This window comes from Gadus morhua, chromosome 13 (assembly GCF_902167405.1).
Source record: "Gadus morhua chromosome 13, gadMor3.0, whole genome shotgun sequence".
Lineage (NCBI taxonomy): Eukaryota > Metazoa > Chordata > Actinopteri > Gadiformes > Gadidae > Gadus > Gadus morhua.
This window is the reverse complement of record NC_044060.1, coordinates 5,064,715-5,089,609: the sequence shown is the minus strand read 5'-3', so window position 1 is coordinate 5,089,609 and position 24,895 is coordinate 5,064,715. Positions and strand designations below refer to the sequence as shown.

General features: G+C 49.9%; 2 protein-coding genes across 4 annotated transcripts; one reads left to right on the top strand and one right to left on the bottom strand.

The window, feature by feature from the left end:
• Positions 1 to 2,026: 2,026 nt before the first annotated feature.
• mmp19 (matrix metallopeptidase 19) lies at positions 2,027 to 7,758 on the top strand. Of its 2 annotated transcripts, XM_030373992.1 has the most exons (10): positions 2,050 to 2,064; positions 2,173 to 2,464; positions 2,541 to 2,626; positions 2,810 to 2,940; positions 3,358 to 3,570; positions 3,901 to 4,146; positions 5,535 to 5,654; positions 6,093 to 6,257; positions 6,340 to 6,467; positions 6,958 to 7,758. In XM_030373992.1, exons 2-10 carry the CDS (start codon positions 2,369 to 2,371, stop codon positions 7,186 to 7,188), a joined length of 1,416 nt encoding a protein of 471 aa, XP_030229852.1. In that variant the 5' UTR covers positions 2,050 to 2,064; positions 2,173 to 2,368; the 3' UTR covers positions 7,189 to 7,758. The 2 variants fall into 2 exon arrangements, with proteins under 2 accessions (XP_030229851.1, XP_030229852.1); XM_030373991.1 differs by having other exon boundaries at positions 2,027 to 2,464.
• A 338-nt stretch (positions 7,759 to 8,096) lies between these two features.
• Positions 8,097 to 24,688, bottom strand: LOC115556731 (transmembrane protein 198). Of its 2 annotated transcripts, none has more exons than XM_030373993.1 (5): positions 24,203 to 24,688; positions 12,279 to 12,546; positions 10,204 to 10,779; positions 9,511 to 9,659; positions 8,097 to 9,366 (listed from the first exon to the last, which is right to left on the bottom strand). In XM_030373993.1, exons 2-5 carry the CDS (start codon positions 12,430 to 12,432, stop codon positions 9,217 to 9,219), a joined length of 1,029 nt encoding a protein of 342 aa, XP_030229853.1. In that variant the 5' UTR covers positions 12,433 to 12,546; positions 24,203 to 24,688; the 3' UTR covers positions 8,097 to 9,216. The 2 variants fall into 2 exon arrangements, with proteins under 2 accessions (XP_030229853.1, XP_030229854.1); XM_030373994.1 differs by having other exon boundaries at positions 9,582 to 9,659.
• Between the last annotated feature and the right edge of the window lie 207 nt (positions 24,689 to 24,895).

Sequence of the window (24,895 nt, the reverse complement as noted above, 5' to 3'; positions counted from 1 at the left end):
GATTTGATGTTCAAATCTTCTTTCTCTACTGACTCATAGATGATGACAATATACTGCATAATGAGGCTCATTATGCAGTATATTGGTTCTGTATACTGATTCAGTCTGTGGACACAAAGTCCATAAAAAAGAGTTATTGCTGTAGCCTACTCAGATCACTATATGGCTCTTTGGGACGGCAGAATGTTTTAAAGGAGGCCACATCAACTCAGCAACGACACAATGTTAAACATGAAATACTCTTGGATAAATTCACTGCTGCTCAAATACCAAAACCACTGCATAACATCTGGCTCTCAGTATAGATTAGCTTGTGATCCAACATTGAACTGACAGATAGCTGGACTACCCATACAACAGGTCAAAGAAGCTCAGGGCCGGATTAACAATTTTCTGTGCCCTGGGCAACAAGGCTCAAGGGCCCCCCCCCCCCCCCCCTATCATCAGAACTTGGTGGCTTGATGAGTACTTATTGAATGTTTCAATTGTCTTGACAGCAAACAGCTAGGTAGGCCTTAGCTTAACTTAATAGGCCTCACCTCCATTACCACTGTTAATGGCTGTTAGGGCCGGCTGCCCTGGGGAGGGGGGGGTTCATCAGGGGGGATAAGGTGCTTCGGGTGTGACCTCTATCGCGTTGGGGGTCGGAGATGCCGGAGGAAAGCATCTGGCCACACACACACACACACACACACACACACACACACACACACACACACACACACACACACACACACACACACACACACACACACACACACACACACACACACACACACACACACACACCCACTCACTCTCTCCCTCTCACAAACACCTCCCCAAACCCTCTCGTAATCTGTCCTTGTCCCCGTATAATTCTTTATGTTTTGGTATATGTTACATGTCTGTCACACGTATCTGGGTTTTGTCGTGTTATGTGGTGTCTGTAGATGTATGTTTGCACTTTGGGAAAAAAAAAGAAAAAAAAAAGAAAACGTTGTCAAGGGCCCCTTTGATGTCACGGGCCCTGGGCAAGTGCCCAGTTGCCCTAATGGTTAATCCGGCCTTGAAGAAGCTGAGCTTCAAGGTCTATGGCTTGACTGCTCAATCTCTGAGTCCAATCATATCTGCCTTATCAAAGATATCAAAGATATATTATCGGAGATAGAAGAGGTTCCAGGGTTGGCAGAGCTGTTTGAATCACCAGGAAATGGGTTCCTTCAGACCTCGTTGCTGAGCCAGATCCTTGAATCATCAGTGTCATCTGGATCATGGTTCGCTAGTTCGATCGTCTGATCAGATGGAAACCGCTGACAGCTTCAGTTGTCTCACCAATGGAGCTTTTGGCCTGGTTATGGACTGGTTCTGACCTGGTTCTGGACTGGTTGTAACTTGCTGTTCTGGGCCCATGAGGCTGGCACCCATACCCGTCTCTAACGACCCCCTGTAGATAAAAGACTCTTTCATACAGTTACATAAACAGCGTTTCCTCAGCGTTTGTTTACAGTTAACTTATATCTCCAAACTCCGAGTGGCCAGAAGGGGGCAGTAACACCCCCTTTCAAACTGATTATTGGAAGAAGACTAAAGAATATACAGGAATACTATACAGACTGTTTATTATGGAAAACTAAAGAATAAACTGAAACTGTCCCTTGACCATCGTTACATTTGCTTGTACGCTGTTTGCTGGTTCATATCTGGTGAATTACATTGTTTTGGATGTGTTTGGCTATCAATGTCCTTATTTTCATTTTAGCGTTGGTGTTGTTTTAATTTAACTGTATCTCGTTTGTGTCGTCTATGGTTTGGTTTAATTTGTAGATTTGTTTTACTTCCCTTGTTTTGTCTGTCCGTTTCTTTCGTTATCACTGTTGGCCTGTTTTATGGTTCTGGACCCCAGGAGGTCTGGTTGGTCTGTGTGTCAGCGGGGGGGGGGGCTTTAATAACACAAATCTGAAGATCAACGTTTGCTTCTGTAAACGCAAATCGAGTCAAATTCAGTCAGATGGACATGGTGGGATGACTGTGGTTTGTCCTGCTAGATAAACAAATTCATATTAAACAATAAGTGTATTTTCTGTAAGTTAAGACTGCTTAGGCTGCACCACTCGGTGTTGATTACAATGTTTAGTGGAGGGCTTTGAGCTCAGCTTGACGCAGCTAACTGCGTCCCTCCTCATTCCCCAGGGGTGCATCATCTTGACTCATCCTCTGGCCAACTCCAGGAAATGCCGCTTGTTCTGCAGCCTGCCAGGAGTACAAGAGGAACGATCACCCGCTCCACTCACTAGGAAAACAACCGAGGAGAACCGATCACCAGCTCCACTCACTAGAGCTCCAACCGAGGAGAACCGATCACAAGCTCATCTCACTAGAAAGTCAGATGGAAACTTTACGGCCACTGGCGCTGTTGGTCGCCGCTTTGTTTTACGCGAATTCGGCTTCATTGGAGCGATGGCCTGAACTAGAAGAAGCAAAGGTAGGCTGACCTGGAGTGGACTCGATTTCAGGACTGCAGATCAAGCTTTATCTCATGTCTGCCTTTTACCTTCCAGGAATATCTAACCAAATACGGCTACTTGAAAAACGGCACCGACCTTCTGGACGCGTCCCACCTCAGGGATGTGATCGAGGCTCTGAGGTAACGGGACCACATCAAACCAAACGCACACATGTTGTACACATCAGACGACAGCAAAGCGTGATGCTGTCCCACGGACGCTTATTGAGGGAGTAGGTGGATGCACCAAACGGAGTATCCACAGGACTGTGTGCACCTTTTGCCGGAGCTTAAACCTGTTAAACTTGTGAATGTCCCATGCAGAGTGTTCCAACGGGTGAGCGACGTACCCATCACCGGGGAGGTGGACCCCGCCACCCTGGAGGCGATGAGGGCGCCCCGCTGTGGCAACGAGGACCCCTTCAACAAGAAGACGCTCAAATACAGGATCCTGAGTGAGACCTCATATCTTCTTCGTCAGTTTGAATCATTACTTCAGGTCGATAGAAAAAAAAGAAAAAAAAGATGAATTTATATATTTATAATCAGTCCACTTAAATAAAAAGATTTTTTTTTTTTGAATGACACGTGGTACCCGGTGCTGAGACCAGAGTTAAAGAGTTAAATGACACCAGGGGTGGGTGTGATGAGCCATTACAAGCAGCTTGAAAATCGGACTTCATCCATCACAAGTGGGCGTGTCCACCTCAATGTACGCTGGATAGATCAGCAACATTTTCTACAGTCTACTGGGTAGGCTTGTAGAATAGGTGGACACACCCACAACCAAAGTCACACCTGGTGATATAATATCCTCCTCTTAACTAACCAAACGTGCTCCGTCTTTCTCCTGCTCGCATTCTCAACGTCAGGTCGCTGGCGCAAGAAGAGCCTGACCTACCGCCTGTACAACTACACCCCGGACATGACGAGGGCCGCCGTCCAGAGCGCCATCAAGGCCGCCTTCAAGTACTGGAGCGACGTGACCCCGTTGACCTTCAGGGAGGTCACCTACACCAGAGCCGACATTAGAATACTGTTCCACAGGAACGACAACTTGTGTGATATCCCCTTCGACGGTCGCGGTGAGGAATCCGGCTACAAGCAATTTAACTTAAAGATAGTACTTAGCATTGTGTAGCATCTTAGCGGACTATCTTTGTTAAGGAGTGGGTTAGCCTAGCGATTGTGAGTGCTTGGCACTTGGTTCTATGAACATCCTTACGGTACCGACAGCGATATATTGTTGTTTCTCTGTCTTGTGACAAATGTACTTGTTGGAAGTTGCTTTGGATAAAAGCGTCTGCTAAAATGCCCTAAAATGTAAATGTACCAGCATCAGTGTCAAATGACCCAGATGGATATTGACAATAACATCACAAACCCTTTCTTTGTGTCATCGATGTCCCTCCCAGGCGGGGTGCTCGCTCACGCTAAAGAACCAGAATACGGTGTCGTCCATTTTGACGAGGCCGAGTTCTGGACAGAGGGCAGGTACTACGGCACCAATCTGCGCATCGTCGCCGCCCACGAGATAGGCCACGCCCTCGGCCTAGGCCATTCCCAGTACAGCCAGGCTGTGATGGGCGCCCGGTACAACGGCTACCGGACCAACTTCAGACTGCACCACGACGATGTGAAGGGCATCCAGTTCCTGTATGGTGAGTGGGTCAAGCAGCCCTACTGTGTGTTCACCCCTTAGCCCTACCCTGTCTTACTGGGTAGGGCTCAGTCACCGTATAGTAGGGATGGGCAACTTTCATGATAAAGAGGGCCACATTTTTCATCATAACCATTGGAGGGCCACATGACTGCACACTTCAACTAAACGTGAGCTGAGAGAAGCTACACAATTTTGAATTTGGTAGATATGATTTCCTGTATTGTGGTGCATTTTGGGGATGGCCACTACCTAAAAAATCATCCAGAATCATAACCTATGTACGGTATGTTAATTGAACCAACATACATTCATTTCATGTTTTCCATGCTCAAACAGCCACATGAATGGTCAGTATTTTTATCAGTGCAAAGGGCTCACATACATCATCATTCAATGAAGTCAAAAAACTGAGTGGCCCAAACAGTGGCCCAACATTAAGTGCAACAACTCAATGAACTCAAACCCAACAAGCAGTTGTAGCAGTTGTAGTGGCGACTTGAGTGGATATCTTTAATGACTGATATTGCTTCTAAGCAAACTAGACGCATGGGTTTGCCTTCGAATTCTATGAATTCTTCTCATCTTTCTTGACCGAGTTTTCTGTAACTCGATCAATAATTATTATTATTTATTTTTTTATTATTATTATTTTTTTTTATTATGTGCGGGCCTGACTGAGTGAGGATGCGGGCCGCACTGAGTGAGGATGCGGGCCGCCAGTTGCCCATCCCTGCCTTATAGGGACAGGAACAGTGGTTCTCAAACTTTTTTTGAGAATCACTGATTCTCAGGGCATCCAAAAGTTCTCACAATTTTTCTACTAGTGTACCCCCTCTCAGATATGTTATCAGTTTCAGTACCCCCTTCACGGGCACAAGCCTTTTTCTTTTTAAGAATACACTAAATATTGAGAAACATGGGCCTGTGCTTTGTGCAACTGTTGGCTAATTTCTCCCCACATAAGATGCCCAACGCCAGGTGAGGGTCAGAGCATGTAGAGGTGAATCCCATTCAAATATATCCCTCCTGAAACTGACCAAACTTTCGTCGTTTTAGTTGAATGCAGGAATGCCCCCTGCAGTTCTCCAAAGTACCCCTAGGGGTATGCGCTCCCCCATTTGAGAACCACTGCTATAGAGTTTAAACCTACCCTGTCTCACTGAAGGGCCGCCCTAACCTGTCTCACTGCCCTATCCTGTCTCACTGAAGGGCATAATCCCAACTGGACTAGACGAGTATTTGTAGTCCTACTATTATAAGGACGGAAACTCTTGTCATTTAATAATACTCTGATTTAGTAAATGTCTATGTCCGTCTTCTTAAAGGGGCGGTACGATTCAAGATATGTCGATGCACCCTAACATTTGACTCCTCCTCTGTGTGAAGGCTCAAAGCCCCCAAAGGGGTTGGAGTCAGCCAATCATCTGCCGCTCCCAGGGGACCCAACCAGCGGCCCCGAGCAGGTTCCCGACCCCTGCACAGCCCGACTGGACGCCGTCATGCTGGGTAAGACAGCAGTAGATGTTATCATAGTTATGAACACCAGCTTCTTTCTTCACTTCAGTCATGAGCACCACCCTGTAGCTCTGAAAGTAGAGATGTTCCGATACAATTTTTTTCCTTCCCGGTACGACAGTAATGTATAGTCAATGTATAGAATATTTTTTCAGAACTACATCATTTACATTTCTAATCTATAATTACAATGAAACATTTGTGTTATTGTGACCGCTAACAAACTCAGCATAACACCGCACCCGTTTGTGATGTTCGATGCCTTTGTAGTAAATCACTGACGTGATGATATTGGATCGGCGCATAGACTCGCGTACTCGTCAATACCCGATTCTTTAGGCAGTATCGGAGGAATTTTTGACACAGGTATCTGTATCGGAACTCTGAAGCACCTCCAGACCCGTGAAGCTCCTGCCCTCCCACCCTCAGGTCCCTGGAAGAAGACGTTTGCCTTCAGCGGTGAGCACGTGTGGACCGTGTCGGACCAGGGCCACAACAAACCCCTGAGGATACACACGCTGTGGAAGGAACTCCCGGGGAACCTGAGTGCTGTGGTCTACTCCCAGAGGACAAAGAAGGCCTATTTCCTCAAAGGTAGGACCCTTGGGACCCGGTCCGGACCCCCGCCGGTCTCATCAGGGACCCCTACCCTAACGCGGTCTGTGTTTGTCTCCAGGCAGGACGTTGTGGAAGTACAGTGACTTCGTGCTGGAACGGGGGTACCCCAAACAGATGACCCGTCTCCCCGCAGACATAGACGCAGCGTTGTACCTGGAGAGGAACAAGAAGCTGGTCTTCATCAAGGTAGGGGAGCTGCACTATACACCATACTCACCATACTCCATCTGCTGCCCCATACACCAATCAGTGGTGTATACTGCCTCTCTATCAGTCACAAAATACTATCTCTCTATCAGTCACCAAGTACTGTCTCTCCATCAGTCACCAAGTACTGTCTCTCTATCAGTCACAAAATTCTGTCTCAGTCACAAAATATTGTCTCTCTATCAGTCACAAAATACTGTCTCTCTATCAGTCACCAAGTACTGTCTCTCTATCAGTCGCAAAATACTGACCCTCTATCAGTCACAAAATACTGTCTCTTCATCAGTCACAAAATATTGTCCCTCTTCAGTCACAAAATACTGTCTCTCTATCAGGCACCAAGTACTGTCTCTCTATCAGTCGCAAAATATTGTCCCTCTATCAGTCACACACTGTGTAAAACGACGGTCTCTCTATCAGTCACATACAGTGTAATTGACGGCCTCTCTTTTCCCGTGCCCCCCTGCAGGGTTCCCAGTTCTGGCAGTGGGACGAGCTGCAATACAACAACCTGACCTACTACCCCAAGCCCCTCTCCATGCTCTTTAGCGGGGTGCCCGCCAGCCCGGACGCAGCCCTCACCTGGACCAATGGGAAGGTGTTCTTCTTCAAGGGCGACGACTACTGGCGGTTGAACGACAGCCTGAGTGTGGACAGAGGCTACCCACAGAGCACAGCCACGCGCTGGATGCAATGCTAGGGTTGACCAGCAGGTGGCAGCAAAGGCAGGGACGTTCCTCGCGAAATGTGCATGAAAAAATAAGTCTTTATCAACTTACACTGAAGCGTGCTTCACTGAATAACACATCGTATTATTATTATTATTATAACATAGAAAGTATATTCTCAGATGAAAAGCCTGACGTTATGCTGGGAATTGTCTACCAACAACCATGCATAGAACATTGTACGACCCTGCACAAAATGCAGAATATTTCATAGTTTCATTCTTTTCTAAAAAGTGTGTATGTTCATCTGTGTGTGTGTGTGTGTGTGTGTGTGTGTGTGTGTGTGTGTGTGTGTACGTGTACGTGTGTACATGTGTCCTTTAACGACCTCAGGGAAGCATCGGAGTCTTGGGTCGGTCTGTGCAGCAGATGTTCTGCAAGGGCCTTTAAGCTCCGCCCACGCTAAGCTCTGCCCACTCTAAGCCCCGCCCAGTCACTGATCCCCTATATTGGTGCTTCTTCGTGATCGCTTTTTACTTTTCTACTGTTTTTCAATGAGTGCCCTCTGGTGTTTTTCTTTTAATAAATACCTGAAAAATAAACCTGCCATAGTATTTAATATCCTCAAAAACATTATTTGAGTCATCAGCATTCGGTATGCCGTCACCTTGTGCACGAAACCATGAAGTCTTGAGGTGCGCAACAGTTAATCCTGTAGAATCAGCTGATCCGACGTTACACACGATAAACTACTTTTGGTCTCCTCTTAGTCATGCGTCGGGTATGCCTGCTCAATAACATCTCAGGCACCATGGCAACAGGAACTCCTCCCTCTGGTCCTGGTCTGAGGGAGACAGCCGAAGCCCGCCAGACTCTGGCGTTGCTAGGCGACCAGGGTAGCGAAAACAGGCTGCTTCGCAGTCCGAGCTCTGACTCAGTGTTTCGTATTTCATCCAAGACATTTATTTGACTTTGAAAAACTCTATCAACAATTCTGTACACATGAATCTGACATGAAAAGGACTCACTCCGGCTCAATAACTCACCCACGCATACACACAAAATGTGATTATCACAATCTACGAATGAAGAGCAAAACGTTTTCTGAGGTTGTCGTGTTTCTTCCTTTTTCCTTATTGCGCACGGTGTCGGGGCGTGAGATGACCGAACGTTCTGAGTCCAGGGGTTTTGGTTCGACTGATAACGGCCCCTACACGCAGACATTAAGAACTAGCAAAACACATCTACATTTACCTATTCATACTCACCTATTCCTCTCTCGATCTAGAAATATTTAAAAAGATAGAAACTCCCAGTAAGACAGGATCAGAGAGACGGGTTGTCCACAACTTCCATTAAGACACGGCCAGTGAGACAGGGTCAGTGAGACAGTTTGTTCACAACTTCCAATAAGACAGGGTCAGGGAGACAGTGTCAGGGAGACAGGGTCAGTGAGACAGGGTCAGGGAGACAGGGTCAGTGAGACAGGGTCAGGGAGACAGGGTCAGTGTGACCGGTTGTCCAGAGTGAATAACTTGAGGAATCGGTTCCATAACGTTCTTCATCGCCCCTCACTATAAAACCTGTTCCATCATCAGGTAAAGAAAGATGGGAGCTGGGTTAGTATCTACCTCTAATGTCATGTCCCCTCTAACCCCCCCCTCGTCCCTCTCCTTCAGTGTCTCTCTCCCTCTCTCTCTCCTTCAGTGTCTCTCTCCCTCTCTCTCCTTCAGTGTCTCTCTCCCTCTCTCTCTCTCCTTCAGTGTCTCTCTCCCTCTCTCCTTTAGTGGTTCTGAAGTGTGTCCAACAGACTCTCTCTCTCCCTTCCCGCCCTGTAGTCCAGGTGATGGGGCGGGGCGGGGGGGGTCAGGACCCCTCAGACCCGGACCACAGGGGGGTTGGCGATGGGGGCCCGGTGGGGGGGGGGGGGTCAGGACCCGGTCCACGAGGTTGGGAGTGGTGAGGTGCCAGATGGGGGGGGGGTCTTCAAACCCGGACCACGGGGGTTGGTGGTGGGGGTGGGGGCGTGGCGGGGGCCCGGTGGTGGGGGGGGGGGGGGGTCAGACCCGCACCACGGGGGTGGTGGCGGTGAGGGGGGCGGTGGAGCCCGTGTCGTAGTCCATGTCGATCATGCTGTGGTTGGTGGCCCCCAGGCTGCTAAGGGATGTCCCGGTACCGCTTTGCCGGTCCCGCAGACTTTGCAGGTAACTCTGGAGGGGGGAGACAACAGGGAGACAAGGGGGGAGACAAGGGTTAGGGCGCGCGGGACAGGACGTCATCAATGTGCTCCGGGGTCTACGGCAACGCTGGCTGAAGGGGGGTCTGGGGGGCTGGGGGGGGGGTCTGAGACTGACCGGCGCCAGCAGGTCCCCGGCGTAACGTTTGACCGGGGGGGCTTTGCGGCGGTACGTTCCTTCCTGCCCACCTGTCTGCTGCCGCTTCCTCGCCTCCTTCTCCCGGATCCGCATCAGCTGCACGCGCTTCTGCCGGCGGCTGATCACCACTAGGGGGCGGCAGAGAGAGGGAGGCTCAGTGAGGCAGCGGGCAGCACGTTCAATGACGCTCGCGTTTAGCATCTACAACTACATCGAAGGCATTACGTTTTTTATCTTACGAGACTTACAACGGTTCACACACACACACACACACTCACACACCGATGGCGGAGACTGCCGTTTAAGACGACAGCCGGCCCGTCGGGAGCAGTTAGGTTTAAGCGTCTTGCTCAGAGACGCCTCGACACTCGAACTAGCAACCTTCCGGTTCCAAGTCAAACCGCTCTACCTCCTGAGCAAAGCCGACCCTTTAACTTCATTTCCTCTACTAATATCTATTGTAGTTATTTTGTTTTTAATATTTTAACACACTGCAGTTCTGCTGCTGTGACTCCCGTTCCCGATGGGGATAACAAAGTAATCTCAAGTTATCTTACATTTTCTAAATTAAATCCAATCTTCGAACATATGAGCCGTCACAACCCAACAACGATCGTCATCATCATCAAACCCCCCCCAACAGAGCCCGCCGCTCCCCGTTCGCCCTCTGACCTTCGGTGTGCGAGTACCCCGCGTCGGTCAGCTTCCACTGCACCAGCACGCCCATCAGGCTGAGCAGCGGCCACACCCCCAGCACCACCCAGCTGTACCAGCACAGCGGCGGGCCGGGCGCCAGCCGCAGCACGCCGTACGCGTGCAGCGTCAGCGTCAGCGTCTCCACAAAGTAGTCGGCGCACACCGTCATGATGGCGGCGCCGAACACGGCCGTGGACAGCACCGTCAGGGGCTTCTGCCACTGCAGCGTCAGCACCGAGAACAGCATGCCGGTGCCCAGTAGGGAGCCCAGGGGCACCCACACCGTGGTGGGAGCGACGAACTGCTGCGCCGCCAGCAGGCCGGCCAGAGCCAGCAGCAGGCCCAGGAGCAGGCCGGTCATGAAGAGGCCCACGCTGCGCACCAGCATGGTCACCAGGCCGCACAGCAGGCCTATGCCCAGGCCGATGCCCGCCGAGGCCTCCACGCTCAGCTGGGTGTCCAGCACCCGCTCCTTGTGGCACAGCAGGAAGATGATGACCGAGCCGAACATCAGACCCGACAGGAACATCACCGCCTTGAAGCAGCGGTAGCCTGGAGGGGGGGGGGGGGGGGAGGAGAGGGGAGAGAAGTGAGGGGAGGTAGGAGAGAGGAGGAGGAGGAGGAGATTGGAGATGAGAAAGGGAGGAGGAGAAGGAGGAGGAGAGGGCGAGATGGGCGTTGGGGGAGGAGGAGAGGAGAGAGGAGAAAAGGAGGAGAGGCGAGAGTAGGAGAAGAGGAGAGGAGGAGAGAGGAGGAGGAGGAGGAGGAGAGGCGAGAGTAGGAGAAGAAGAGAGGAGATGGGGTGGGGAGAGGAGAGGAGGAGAGAGGAGGAGGAGGAGAGGCAAGAGTAGGAGAAGAGGAGAGGAGAGGAGGAGAGAGTGTTATGGTTTTGGCGAGGTGTGGGACGGGGGAGTCTTGGGAAGCTCTTGAGAGCATGAAGTGGTCAACTTACAGAGTCAACACAGCCGTGAGAGACTGTATGTCGTGTGTGTGCAGTTCACAATAATAAAAACACACAAATATCAGCTCGCTGTGTTAAAACCAACATTGCACACTTTGCAATGATATATGCATTACAATGCATCATACTGGAACTCATGCAGGGACAATTCATAATCTTTAAGCAAGGATGTCTGGGCTCAATGTAGGTTTTGCTAGCTTTAAACAAGTCAAACACACAGTTCATTGAACATCTGTTGAGTTCAACCCAGGCTGCGTCCTTTAACAGAGACACCAGCCAACACTAGACCATCAAGTCCTTTAACAGAGACGAACCGGCCAACACTAGACCATCAAGTCCTTTAACAGAGACGAACCGGCCAACACTAGACCATCAGTCCTTTAACAGAGACACACCGGCCAACACTAGACCATCAGTCCTTTAACAGAGACAACGGCCAACACTAGACCATGAGGCTGTGACCTTTAACAGAGAAACCGGCCAACACTAGACCATCAGTCCTTTAACAGAGAAACCGGCTAACACTAGACCATCAGTCCTTTAACAGAGACCGGCCAACACTAGACCATCAGTCCTTTAACAGAGAAACCGGCTAACACTAGACCATCAGTCCTTTAACAGAGACCGGCCAACACTAGACCATCAGTCCTTTAACAGAGAAACCGGCTAACACTAGACTATCAGTCCTTTAACAGAGAAACCGGCCAACAATAGACCATCAGTCCTTTAACAGAGAAACCGGCTAACACTAGACTATCAGTCCTTTAACAGAGACCGGCCAACACTAGACCATCAGTCCTTTAACAGAGACACACCGGCTAACACTAGACCATCAGTCCTTTAACAGAGACACACCGGCCAACACTAGACCATCAGTCCTTTAACAGAGACCGGCCAACACTAGACCATCCGGCTCTAATGGCCGCCCTGTAACATAAGCTCATAGAGATGTTGTGTTTCAGAGTATGCTCAGAATGGGCAGATGCTCTTTATGGGGCCTCATGTCCCCCGGTTCGCCGCTCCCCGGGCTCCCAGCCAGCGGGGTGTGGTGTGTGTGTATGGGGGGGGGGGGGGGGTGTGTGGTCCTCACCGAAGAAGCAGTAGATGATCCCGAACAGGCAGCACATGGAGCAGATGACCGCCGGGATGACCTCGTAGTTCCTCTCGGGCTCCAGGCTGCAGACGTCCACCTCCGCCACGCCGGCCCCGGACCCCTCCAGACCGGGCCCCGTGGGATCTGCCATGCTGGGGCGTGGATCAGGGACGGGGAGGGGGGTGGGGGGGGGGGGGGTGTTGAGGGGAGGATGTGGTTCCAACTGGCGATGAGGTTTTTATCTGAAATCCATCCGGTTCGCCGGCTGTTGAGACAGAGAGCGTTCGGGACGGACGTCAGACGGATGTTTTTGGTTCATCAACGTTTTTAACGACGGTTTTGGATTAAGTTTGAGGGCAAAATTAAACGAGGTTCTCTGGTTACTGCCTCTGTTAGGAATGCCGTTTTGTTTCACCTCCTTCTTTTCACACGGTCTTCACAAAACAGGGCTCGGTGTTCCCAGACACAGAACCGCCCTGCGAGGGTCGGGGTACCCGGGGCTGAGAGGGAGGTGTGAAAGCTGCATGTCAACTGGGACTTCTCCCTGGTTACGCACGCACGCACGCACGCACGCGCACACACACGCACACACACACACACACACACACACACACACACACACACACACACACACACACACACACACACACACACACACACACACACACACACACACACACACACACACACACACGGGAGTATAGGCAAGTCCACATCTCATGGATCACAAGGTGGTTCTCATTTCTTTTCTCAAACCCCTTACCAGGTGGGGTCATAGGTCATGACCCCACCTGGTAACCCCCCCTAACCAGTGACACCAGGAGGCCGGGGGGGAGGGTAGCGATGGCTTCCCCACGGTGGGTCTTCCTGACAACTATTCCGTTTTCCGCCCGCAGCGGTTCAGCAGTTCAGCGGTTCAGCGTGGTCGGTGCCTCCAGCTGACGGGGTTGTTTGTGCTTCCTAACCGACACGCAGAACCCGTCTGACATGTTGGAGGAGGTTCAGAGGGGCCTCCCACAGACAGCCCTGGGGGGGGTTTGGGACTAGGCTGGGCTAGACTACTACGCCAGACTACTACGCAGGTCTACTACGCAGGAACATTACTACTACCGTACTACTATGCCGTACTACTATTCTGGACCGCTAGGCCGGATCACAAGGCTAGACCACTAGGCTAGACCCCTACCCTGGACCCCAACCCTAGACCACCACCTTAGACTACTACCCGCCTAGACTACTACCTTAGACTACTACCCTAGACTACTACCTTAGACTACTACGCAGGACCACTATGCCGTACTAACTAATAGGCTGGACCACTAGGCTAGACTACTACGATGGAGTACTACCCTAGACCATAACCCTAGACCACTACCCTAGACAACTGGGCTGGAGTACTACTCTGGAGTACTACTCTGGAGTACTATGAGCTCCACGTCAGCTCTCGGCTCTCTCCTACATGAGCTCACCAGAAGCCCGGCTCAGATTACAAACCCCCTCCGCCCTGGTCCGGTCAACAACAGACTCTCCCCCCTCTTCTCCCCCTCTTCTCCCCCTCTCCTCCCCCTCACAGACCTCTGTGCGGGGCCCTTCTCATGTATGGATGAACCCGTCCCCCGTGTCTCCTGAGAGGAGAGGAGAGAGGCCCCCAGTGCCGTGTGTGTGTGTGTGTGTGTGTGTGCCTCTCGCTCCGCAACACGCGGACACGTAGCGCCGACGGAGCCCGCCTCCACATGGAAAGAGTGAGGAGGCGGCGCCGCCCTGCCTGCTCTGATAGTCTCCTTCCTCTGTCTGCTATCACTTCTTCTTCTTCTGCTGCTGCAGAACACCGAGAGCAGACGCTGGTCTGGGGGGGGGGTTCCCGGTAACCCTTTCACAATAAGGAGACATGGATCAACCATGGGTGCACACATCAGTTAACGCGGTTAGAAGCGTTACCTAACAATTAACTAACAGGGAATTAAGAGTTTACTTATGGTCTATTTACCATCATCCAACATTAGCTTGTTAGTTTAGGGGTTAGGGGTGGGATTAGGGTTAACCTTAGCACTATTAAATACTGTAAACATTGGGTTAGTAAACAACAAAACCATTAGTAAATGATTACTCGACTATCACTTAACTGTTAATGTTGTTTACACGTTGTTTAACGATGATTACGGCATTAACTAATGCTAATGAGTGTACCCTTATTGTGCGTTACCGTGGTTTCACATTCAAAAGGGCTTTCAATCCCTCCCTCTATAGAGCCACTCACGGGGAAGGATTGTGAAATAAAGCCCTTGGGCCTACCCATAAACGTTGCAGAACACTGGATTATTCTCATCTGGAGTCATTCTAATAACAGGTCTGAAACCCTAAAACGGCACAACATGTCAAGGCTGAAAGTGCACAAAGTACCCTTCGAGCAAAACAGCATATTTTTACGGTCTTTACTCCGACCAGAAAATCAGTGAGGCCCGAGAGAAATGTTTACACAATCAGGCCTACGGTATAATCTTCATGCGAGACTCCAACATGCAGAGGAGGAGGAGGAAGCGATCGCCGTGGACAAAAACAGCCCCGGCATAAATGGAGGAGTATGCCGGCTAACTTTAGAGCCAAAGGGTTCCCTCCTCTCTCATCGGCCCTCTCTGCCCCCAGAGCCCGACCACAGCTACGGCTCCAGGGAGGCCTCATGTTTGGGCCCTTCTGTCCGCCGGGGGCCACCTGGCCGGGGCCCCCGGCTCAAACACCTGTGCTGCCGGCCAGCTGGCCTGAGGTCATTTGCAAAGCCGTCTGCGGGGAGATGGATGCCTCTTCACAGGGCGCAGTTCAGAGCCCAGTGCTCCTCTCCCCTCTTTATGGCAGTCAAATGACCCTTTGTTATTTAAATCATTCGTCAGGGCTCGTTTTCATTTCTCCACGGAGGGAATTGGAGGACTCTAAGCGCTGGCTACTTGTTAATGGCTTGAGAGTAGTACTGCCGCCTAGCATTGAGTTACAGCCTTCTCTCTGAGCTGCTAAACCGGGACATTGTCCCAAGGAGCGATGTAAACTAGTATGTTGTACTTCTACAAGGGGCCAGGATTGCTCCAGTGATCGTTTCGTTGGAGCGTGAGGGGAGCAGCAAATCAAACCCTCTGCCCCCCCATCTCCAAAACAGGAAGGGAAGATCATGTTGCTAATCCTGCTCCATTGTTGATCTAGTTTAGCGCATGGGTCCTACTGTAGGGTAGTCCTAACAGCCCCGGTGAAGCAGCATTGTGATGAATAAACCCGTTCCAACACAGGGAACGAGTCCATCCTCTAGTGTTCACCAGGGTTCCCAACGTGTTGTGAGTCAACAGCTCAATCTCCCCAGTAGGATCCATTAGGATCCATTCGGTCGACTGAGATGTTTGCCGTCACCACAGGCGATGAGAAACCGATCGTTTCCAAGGCGCCGTGTGTGTGTGCATGCTTGATGTCGGCGGCCCTCGGCGGGTCACAGTGGTGTCCTCTGTCTGCGAGGACTGGAGGTCCGTGCCTCGCGAGGAGAATGGAGCCATTATGGGGCCCGAACAAAGACTCTGGGGCCCGATGCCTGACCCCCCCCCCCCCCTGGCACCCAGAGAGGGTCGCGCCGGGGGAGAGACGGGCCGCGCAGTGAGGGCCAGGGGGGGGGGGGGGGGGGGGGGGGCGGCTGAGGGAGCCCACAGCTCCATGGGCCGCGGCCTGGGAAGGACGCCGCGGCACCTCCGCGTGCTCGTGGGGGACGGAGCGCTTAGGGGAACAGAGACGTCTGCGTCGTAGCGTCGCGGCGGTTCCCAGGCCGACTGCTTAAGAAGCAGACGTCGCCCTGGCAACGCACAACAATGCCCACGGACAAAGTCCGGCGAAGGGTCTTTGTTCCGCGGTACGAACGGCGGGTTCAGCAGAGGAGCGAGAAGGTTTGGGGGGGGCTCGGGTCCCCAACGACATGCTGGGTTTAATCAAAGGCATTATCGTTGATTAAACGCATTATCGTTGATCAAACGCATTGTCGTTGGTTAAATACGTCATCGATAATCAAACACATTATCGTTTAGCAAACGCATAATCGTTTATCAAACTCGTTATCAATTATCAAACACATTATATAGTTTACCAAACGCATTATCGTTTATCAAACGCATTATCGGTTATCAAACGCATTATCGGTTATCAAACGCATTATCGGTTATCAAACGCATTATCGGTTATCAAACGCATTATCGTTTACCAGACGCATTATCGTTTATCAAATCTATTATCGGCTGTTATATGGCCGTTACATACGAGGGGGGGGGGACTGAACCGGCCTGACGAGTTCCCCACATAGCTTGTTTAGGGGTGTGTGTGTGGGTGTGTGTGTGTGGACCAACACCAGCTGAACCAAGAAGCCTGAGACCTTGCAGATGTCCTGGCTGTGTGCTGCCGGCATGCTGAGGGCCAGCCGTTGGGGTCCACACACACACACACACACACACACACACACACACACACACACACACACACACACACACACACACACACACACACACACACACACACACACACACACACACACACACACACACACACACACACACACGTCTTCTAAAATCGTTTGTGTTCTCCCGTGGCGCTCAGCTGAACCTACAGAGGCTTCGGGCCGGACTCGTCTGCTGTCACGCTTCAAACGGCGTAGCTGCTCGCCACTTCCTCTGCTGCGCCACAGGGTAGCGGCGCCACAGGAAGTGGAGCTCATCAGGACCGCGTGCTGCAGCAGGCACTTCCTGTCGGGCCACATCGCTAACGCAGCAGCGACCTGGTGGCTTCCTGGCTGTCCGACGACAATACTCAGAATACTATATATATCACGCTCAGTGTTGCGTACTTGTATATCATAGCCTACTCAGTGTTGTGCAAGGTCACCCTCCACAAGAGCCAGCTCAAAGATCAGTTCACACACAGACTAAAAGTGAACTCGTTCACGTTCATAGCTAACAATTAAAAAGTTCATCGTCAAGGAAAATTAACAGTTACTTTCTTCTTTTTATTATTCTATTATATTCTTATCAGTAGAACCTCCTCCTCCCCATTCACCCCCAGGCCCCCAATCACTGCCCACTGCCCAAACTCAATGAATCACTGTGTACTACTGTAGAATCAAGATTACTTCAAAAGCCAAGATAAAACAATGCAAGAGTATGTTTCACCACTTAAACAATGAGTAATATGATGCAGAAAGTGCAAAACCAAACCAATAAATTTACAAAATGTTTGTCTTGGGTGGAGGAGCCCTGCTCAAGGCCTTACCCTTCTTGTGAATGATCGTCATTAAGTATTTACACAAATATTTTGCCAGACCGGTCGGACACTTCAATTCGATACGTCTTTTTAATTTGTTGCCGATGACGTGCAGACTCGTAACTTCAGACCCGGAGGGAACCATTTGCATTTAAACGATTGATTTAAACCGTTCAAATCTGTGCTTGTTTGATCATAATCTTCTTTCAAGTATTCATATGACCTATTGGCTTCAGCGGTAGCTACGTTGTTGTTCTTCTTTTTTTTAAAGCCATGCTGGCAGCCGGTTACAGTGAATCATCAGGTGCCTGTAAACTGCGTGAGCGCTGTTCACTATCGCGCAATCCTCGGAGAGTGAACGACGCTCGCCTACACGTTGAGTGGCTGCCGACGTTCTGGTCACGTTCAGGTCACCGCCACCCTTTTACCGCGTTCATGCACAGACACTGATCAAACTTATCTTGTATATAATACTATACTATGATTTAATAGGAAAAGACAGTTATCTATCCTGGCTCTAATCAATACTTTTAAATCAAACCAAAGAAAGGATATAACCTGTACAGAGGAAGCTTCTCAAGCTTCTGAACACAGACCCAATGCTCAGATCAGACCAACCTTCAGTTGAAAAGAGTCCTTCTCATGTGAAGACATGCAAACAGGATCTTCACTAATGGCCCCGATCAACTGCCGGTTTGATATTTGAATGCCCTCCATGATGCCCTCATTAGTGATGTAACAACAACATGGCAGAGTGTGCAGACTGAATAACAACGACCCAAAGCCTGGGAACCCTGACCTCTCAGAACCCAGAACTTAAAGAACCCTGAGAGAATCCTGAACTGAGAGAACAATGTCCTAAGAGAACCTTGTCCTGAGAGAACCCTGAACTGAGAGAACGCTGTCCTGAGAGAACGCTGAACTGAGAGAACCCTGAACTGAGAGAACCCTGTCCTGAGAGAACGCTGACCTGAGAGAACGCTGACCTGAGAGAACCCTGACCTGAGAGAACCCTGAACTGAGAGAACCCCGCCCTGAGCCTCAGGTCCTGACCTTCCAGACGTACTTCCAGGCCCTGGTGACCCTCGCTTAGGGACGTGGGCCCCTAACGAGGTGAACCTCTCTATCCGTAGCAGTCTTTCCGTTCACTGGGTATACCGTACTTGAATGCGTTTCACAGCAAATCACTCTTTTGATACTAGTCTATATCAAAAGAGTGCTCATCATATTGAAATGGGCTAACTATTACTACTATACATCAGGTTTTGCAGCAATAATTAAATATTATTCGCATTGTGTGCTAGTTTGAATTTGTGGCCTGGTGCATTGCATGCGCTTCCTGGAAAATATTAAAATACTGGGCAAGCAGGAGGCATGATGCGTTGCGTTTCCAGCAATCAGGGCAGATCCAGAAACAGAGAGGGATCTTTTACATGAATGCATTAGGCACCGTCAGTAAGACTTATGACACTTGGCATCTGATGAGAAAATTGCATTTCAGACAGAGGATAGGCCTCCTGCCTCAGGCCTGACTGTATAAATACATGCAGACCGATTATAGGCTTTAAAAGAAAGGTATCATACTGATTATTACCTTTTTCATGAAACTAATCGGAACTGAGCCGGTTTCTTCGCTCTCTGGGCTAAACGGTGGATTTGTGTTGCTTTGAAACCTCTACAGACACTTATGTAAAGTTGATTGCTGCGGGCCTAGTTTGTGTTCCCACTCACAGATCCTTCAGACTTTAGAGGGTAATCTAAAGTCTGAGAGACTAGGTTTCTTTAAATGGAGGCGTCAAACTGATTTGTCAACACACAGACAGCTTTTAAAAATAATGTGCGTCTCTGGTCTGAACCTGTCTATGGTTCAAACCCTGAATATAGGTCACACCAAATAAATGACCATATCGGGTGTCGCTATAGGGTATGGATTTCCTCTGCATCTGTCACGATAAGATTTGCAAGTCTCTAAATGACATATGCATCGTAACACAACACCCGGAACATAGCTCCTCTCATCCCCTCGCGTTAAACCTTCCTTCACCTGAGGGGGGGGGGGGGGGGTGTCTGTCTCAGCCATGTACAATTAAATTTAGGTTAGTTAGTCGCTTTTTTTTTCCGAAGTGACTTACATTTGTCAGTTGTTTTTACACTAACAGTTGCCACTAGGTTAACCCATTCCCCGTACACAACAAAGATGGCATTGTGTAACATCTTATCCTAGCTAAGTACAATTTTTAAGTCCCTGGACGTAGAACATAAAATACTTGTGTAAGAGGGTGTTTTGGGGGCCTATGCAGAGTCTAGGTGAACTCTGAACAAGTGAGCCTTGAGTCTTATGAACATCTACCTAGGGCTGGCAATTCATCGAATCTCAATCTCGATTTCGATTTTAGCGTCAAACGATCACAAAACTAATATAATCGAGTTTTAGATTAATATTATTATTTATTTATTTTTATTTATTTTTGTTAAATGTTTTATAGAAAGTGCAGAACAGCTGGATACATATCCGTGCATCATTTTAGATTTGACCATTTTCTTTTTGATCATTTATTGATCGTGTATTTCTCGCGTGTAAGTAAGTTCTCAGTTACAAATTGTTTTCGGGAGAGACATGTTGAATAAATACATTATGCTTTCAAACTCAAAAGTAATCGTTTGAATAACCTTGATTTCAATATAGACCAAAATAATCGTGATTATGATTTTATCCATAATCGAGTAGCCCTACATCTGCCCTCTAAGTATGAGCAGGAGCAACTCGTCCAAATTAGAGGACAATCAACATGGGGGCGGCATATATGTAAGGTAGAGTGGGTTGGCTGGTAACCGGAAGGTTGCTAGTTCGATCCCCGGCTCCTCCTAGCTGAGAGTGTCGAGGTGTCCCTGAGCCAGACGCCTCTCCCTGACTGCGCCCGTCGAGCTGGCTGTCGCCTTTCATGGCGGACACCGCCGTCGGTGTGTGAATGTGTGCATGAATGGGTGAATGTATAAATGCAGTCCATTTACCATGACCGGTGAAGCTTTGGCTGACATTGAGGAAAGAACAGAGCGGAACAACAGAGGGCGGTAGGGGGGGGCGGTCTCGCACCACCACCACCACCGGCAAGGAACCCAAACAAGGTAAACCAGGAGTCTACAGGTGGTCAGAAATACACGACGGTCCGCCAACGGCAAAATCTGAGGCTAACTTGATTGGTTTAAGAGATATTTGTAATGTAGAAACGGACACACAAACTGAGGCTTCAAGAAGCACAATTAGACAGAAATGGGAAAAATGGGTTCTTTACAGGACTCAAAATGAAGACATTGGATTGGAACAATAACTAAGAGATAATTACATCCTCAGGATGCAAAAGTAAAAAAGGCACTTCTCAGGCAGTTTGATTTAGCGATTAGCTTTTCTTTTATTTCTCTTGCCAACTTCTATCTGTATGTATGGTATCAAGTTGCTGCAACTGTCATGTTAAAGTAAAAACTCTCTATAAAGTTCTAAGTGATTTCGTTTTTTGAGAAATGCACAGCGTCAGATTCACGACAACCAGACTCATAATGGATCGAAACCCAAATAAGCTGTCGGGTGAAACGGAGAATTCAGTGAACTCACGGCGACCGAAAAAGCCCAGAGCCGTTCGGCATTAGCAGTCGCCTCATAATCCCCTGGATCCATGATTAGAGAGCTGATGGGGAACAATAGGGGCCTTTCAACACAGAGCCGTTGGGCGATGCTCACAGAAAAAAGGCAGAAAATTACAGTCAGTAAAAGACCGGCTGCACAATGAGTCTGTTTCAAGAGGGTCACATGCCTCATTCTGCATGCTGGGACACACACACACACACACACACACACACACACACACACACACACACACACACACACACACACACACACACACACACACACACACACACACACACACACACACACACACACACACACACACACACACACACACACACAGGTGTCGGTCTCCATTGCGGTGCTCATCAGTATTCAGAACGCTGGTTGAGGCGCAGTAAGTAAACTGTGTGGGGGGGCAGGGGGAGCTGTGTGTGTGGGGGGGGGGGGGCAGAGGGTGAGACGGAGGGTGAGCTGTGTGTGTGGGGGGGGGGGGCAGAGGGTGAGACGGAGGGTGAGCTGTGTGTGTGTGTGTGTGTCTGTGTGTGTATGGGGAGGGTGAGCTTCAGGGTGAGCTATGTGTGTGTATGTGTGTGTGTGTGTGTGTGTGTGGGGGGGGGGGGTGCAGGGTGAGGCGCAGGGTGAGATGTGGCGGGGGGGGGTTTTAGCTCTGCTGGGGCGTCCCAAAGACCCCCTGGTCTGGACGGCCCTCGTGGGGGCTTGGGGTGAATCAGGATGGACCGCACGGGAACAAAGCTATCGGGTTCCAGAGTGCAGGAAGGCGAAGAAGTGACTTTTAAGGGTTAGGCTTTTAAGGGCCCCCCCCCCCCCCATCATATTTATTAGTCATTGTTTATGTTTTTAATGCTGTTTCATGTCCTCATGTATAATTGTTGGGATGTACTGCAAGAACATATTCCGTGCAAACGGACGATAAAGTATTATCTTATCTTATCTCATCTAGCCGAGTGACAAAACCGGCTCACTGAGATACGAGAGCAAAATGCAACTGTCATCGACCGTGACGAACTCCCTGCTCACACCATTCGTCACTCGCGGAGGTGCCGAGCGTCGCGTTGGTGTCAGGGTAAGTCGAATCAAAGAAGGGACAAACATCTTGACTAAAGACATGAAGTGAAAGGGGGGGGGGGGGGGGGGGGGGGGGGGGAGGGGTCTTCAGGCTCCAGCGGGCCGTGTCGTATCGCAGGGCTCCAGTAATAGATCCCCTGTGTAGGCTATTGAATGATACTCCTAGCATCAGCTCGGAGCCGTTCCATCTGTGACTAATGAGGCTTCCATACTGTAGCAGACCAACCCCCCCCCCCCTCCCCCCTCCCCCCCCACCTTATGTTCTTCATCATCCAAGACATTCTCAACACCGGCCTTCTCCTTCCTAAACAAACTGAACCAAACTCCTCAACGATGACCAGTTTGGTCTTCCCCCCTCGTTTGTCTAATTGCCAACCTCCCACTGTGTTCCCTATACGGCCGACATCCTGGAGAGCAGGAGCAGAAGCAGCAGGTGACCTCTGACCTCTGACGGTGTAGCAATGTGCCGAGCTGGAACAGGTCGGATCGTCTTACGACTCGATTCCATCGGACTCTGAAGAGGAATGATACTTTCTCTGGGTAGGAGGAGAAGGGGGAGATGTCTGGAGCGACTTACTCATCACCGTTTGAGTCTCTTTGCTTTGGAAGAGTTCTCGTAAACATAGAGTCACGACTACACTATTTGGATTATACAGTGCCACACAAAACCCGTAACTGCTCCTCAACAACAAACCGATGGGAGGGCAAAAAACAAGCTTTGTAAATAAACCCTCATGCTTTTATACCTCGCTTTTCCATCCAGTGGCCACTCAAAGTGCGTTACAATATTGCCTCACATTCATGCACACCTTCACACACCCACGGCGGACTCAACCATGCAAGGCGACAGCCAGCTCGTCAAGAGCAGTGAGGGTGAGGTGTCTTGCTCAGGGACACCTCGACACCCGGGACACCGGACAGCGTGTTGTTGTTGATGTTACAGCACGTTAAGGAAACTTTTTTTGAAGTGACACACACACGCGTCACGATGTAGATTAGATCCACTCATGCGTAGGGGTATACTTGTGTGTACACGCACGTTCACTGAAGTATACCGCGCCAACACACACATGGATCAATGTCAAAAAGGTGAGCCAACAGTTGCTCCTCCACATCTCACATCCGTCCCCTCTCCCCCCCGGCCAGAGCAGGGCTGGGTTTCCTGGGCCGTTTCCCAGGGACATCACATCTGGCTCCCGCTAGCAGAATAGCGTTTAGCTCCAGTGGATGGGGGGGTGCAGGGGAGCAGAGTAACTACAGACTAGGACTCCAAGCCTATCATCACAACGGCCTGAACACAGAAATAGACCGTCTCTCCCACTCTGGAGGACAGCGGAGATCAGAGAAAGGATTTGGGGGTTTACTTCACAGTGAGATACTAAAGAAGTCAAACACAGGACAAGAAATGTATAGGAAATATTAATGAGCCACATATGACCATCGACCACCACACATATACTGTCTTCCTATGTAAACTGTTAACTAGACTTTATGCATGAGGGGAACCCTTGCATGCTGCCAAGTCAGTAATCACTAGATTAACGCATTGTGAGGGGTCTGGTGGGAACCAACACGGTTCAGTGCATAAAGGAGTTGTTGATTTCAAACCGGGAGAGATGAGCGGCATTGTTTTCTCAATGGGGATACTATGACATCACGCCACGCCGTGTGTAGACGTTCGCCAACAGAGTTATCATTTTATTCTCTCGATTTTGGGTGGGACCGTACAATCAATTATAAATATATCCACGTCAGTGAATAAAGCGTATTGCTGCATGACTTAAACGGAAAACAGTCGATTCGTCGTCATTGTCGCCACAAGGACTAGAAATCCCAAAAGTTTCTAGAGGGGGGGGTAAGCGTCATCGTTTTCTTGGGGACAGTCTGAAGACCACCACTACGAAAAACTTGTGAGGTATGATGAATCGTTTTAACTCACCCGTGAGCCAAGGGTCGGCGGCGTCCTACTGCAGAACGCACCGCGGTTCAGAGACACAAGAGCGGCGGTGGGCTCCAGGCAGGACCGGGTGGTCTCCAGCCGGACGAGCTCTCCTCTGTGGACTCGGGGGGCCCCGACCGCTCATCTGACACGGTCGAAATCTCAAATCCAGAGTATTGATCCAGATCCCTCCAGCGCACTGCCCGTCTCTCCTCGCTGCAGGGCTGAGCTCGGCTCTAAACTCTTCCTCAAAGCCGAGGAGCTCGAACCGACGGACACGTTGTCAACAAGTACAGGCTCCCCGCCCTGAACCGGTCGGGACTACCGGGCTAGACTGACGCTTCCCTTCCTTCATAAGGTAGAGCTGTGGGAGGCTATGGGTGGCTGTGGGATCGGCTATTGGATCAGCAATGGGAGGCTTCTCAACTTTTCTCTTCTCTCGCCCTGTCCCATCCGTATGGGCCCCTCCTCCAGATGTCTGTGTCTCCACGTTGCGACACACCACACTGCTTAGGTCATCAATGATGTGTTCAAATAAGATCAAATAAAGTTGTATTTTTACTTTGAATAAAGTTGTATTTTTTTTACCTTAAGTCCCCGAGTAGCGCCTTCCCAAGAAAGATGAAATGGACGTTGTTTCTGTAGCATTCATATTATTTACATTAATAAACAAATATTTCACATCTTTAAATG

Coding starts and splice junctions, on each gene's coding strand:
- mmp19 (XM_030373991.1), top strand. CDS start 2,369: ATGGAAACTTTACGGCCACTGGCGCTGTTGGTCGCCGCTTTGTTTTAC. Junction 2,627..2,809: donor GATGTGATCGAGGCTCTGAG/GTAACGGGACCA, acceptor TGTCCCATGCAG/AGTGTTCCAACGGGTGAGCG. Junction 4,147..5,534: donor GGGCATCCAGTTCCTGTATG/GTGAGTGGGTCA, acceptor CTCTGTGTGAAG/GCTCAAAGCCCCCAAAGGGG.
- LOC115556731 (XM_030373993.1), bottom strand. CDS start 12,432: ATGGCAGATCCCACGGGGCCCGGTCTGGAGGGGTCCGGGGCCGGCGTG. Junction 9,660..10,203: donor GGGGTACTCGCACACCGAAG/GTCAGAGGGCGA, acceptor GCCGCCCCCTAG/TGGTGATCAGCCGCCGGCAG. Junction 9,367..9,510: donor CCGGGGACCTGCTGGCGCCG/GTCAGTCTCAGA, acceptor TCCCCCCTCCAG/AGTTACCTGCAAAGTCTGCG.